The sequence below is a fragment of the Bison bison genome, unplaced genomic scaffold, assembly GCF_000754665.1.
Source record: "Bison bison bison isolate TAMUID 2011002044 unplaced genomic scaffold, Bison_UMD1.0 scf7180017863885, whole genome shotgun sequence".
NCBI lineage: Eukaryota > Metazoa > Chordata > Mammalia > Artiodactyla > Bovidae > Bison > Bison bison.
In genome coordinates, this window is record NW_011494457.1 from 829,423 (window position 1) to 830,046 (window position 624).

Sequence of the window (624 nt, forward strand, 5' to 3'; positions counted from 1 at the left end):
GGCGAGCCTCCAGGAAGGCTCCAGGTGCCTCCACTGCAGGAGACCAGAGTCCGGAGCCCTGCTCTGCCTTCCATGGCTGTAGTCCCCAGCCGGCCACTTTCCCTGCATGACGCCAAGCACCTGACGGCCCCACGAGAGGCCAGGCTGGCAGCAGCCAAGGCCACCAGGGCATAACCACCTACCTTCATGTCATCCAGGTTGGCGGGCAGGGCCCCCGGCTTGCCTGCCAGCGAGGTGCTGTTCTGTCGGACCAGCCCACTGGGTCCAGGGGCGCCCGAGCCAGAGCTGCTGCCAGTAGCGGAAAGGCTGCGCGTCGGGGCGCCCCCAGCGCTGCCCAGAGCCTCCCCTGCCGGCCTGAGAGGAAGAAAGCACAGGAATGAGCCCACGCCAGGCGTCGCCCTTGGCCTCTGCTGGGCCTGCTGGAGAGGGGCACAAGGAAGGGCCCTGCTCCCAGACCACTCTGATGGGACAGGGACCAAAGGGTCCCTGCCAGTCCAGGGTCACCCACACATCACCGGTCACCCACACATCACCGGTCACCAGGCCTGTGGGCGGGTGGGGTGGCACCTATTTGGGTGGGGCCTTGAGTGGGCGGGGCCCGTGAGCAGGCAAGATGGCACCTAC

At 67.8% G+C, this 624-nt stretch overlaps 1 protein-coding gene across 1 annotated transcript in view; it reads right to left on the reverse strand.

The window, feature by feature from the left end:
• The window catches only part of MKL1 (megakaryoblastic leukemia (translocation) 1), a 64,594-nt gene that overhangs the window by 8,407 nt on the left and 55,563 nt on the right, over window positions 1-624 (reverse strand). Inside the window, 1 exon segment of the mRNA XM_010833754.1 lies at window positions 183-474. Within this exon segment, the coding sequence (XP_010832056.1) occupies window positions 183-474 (292 nt within the window).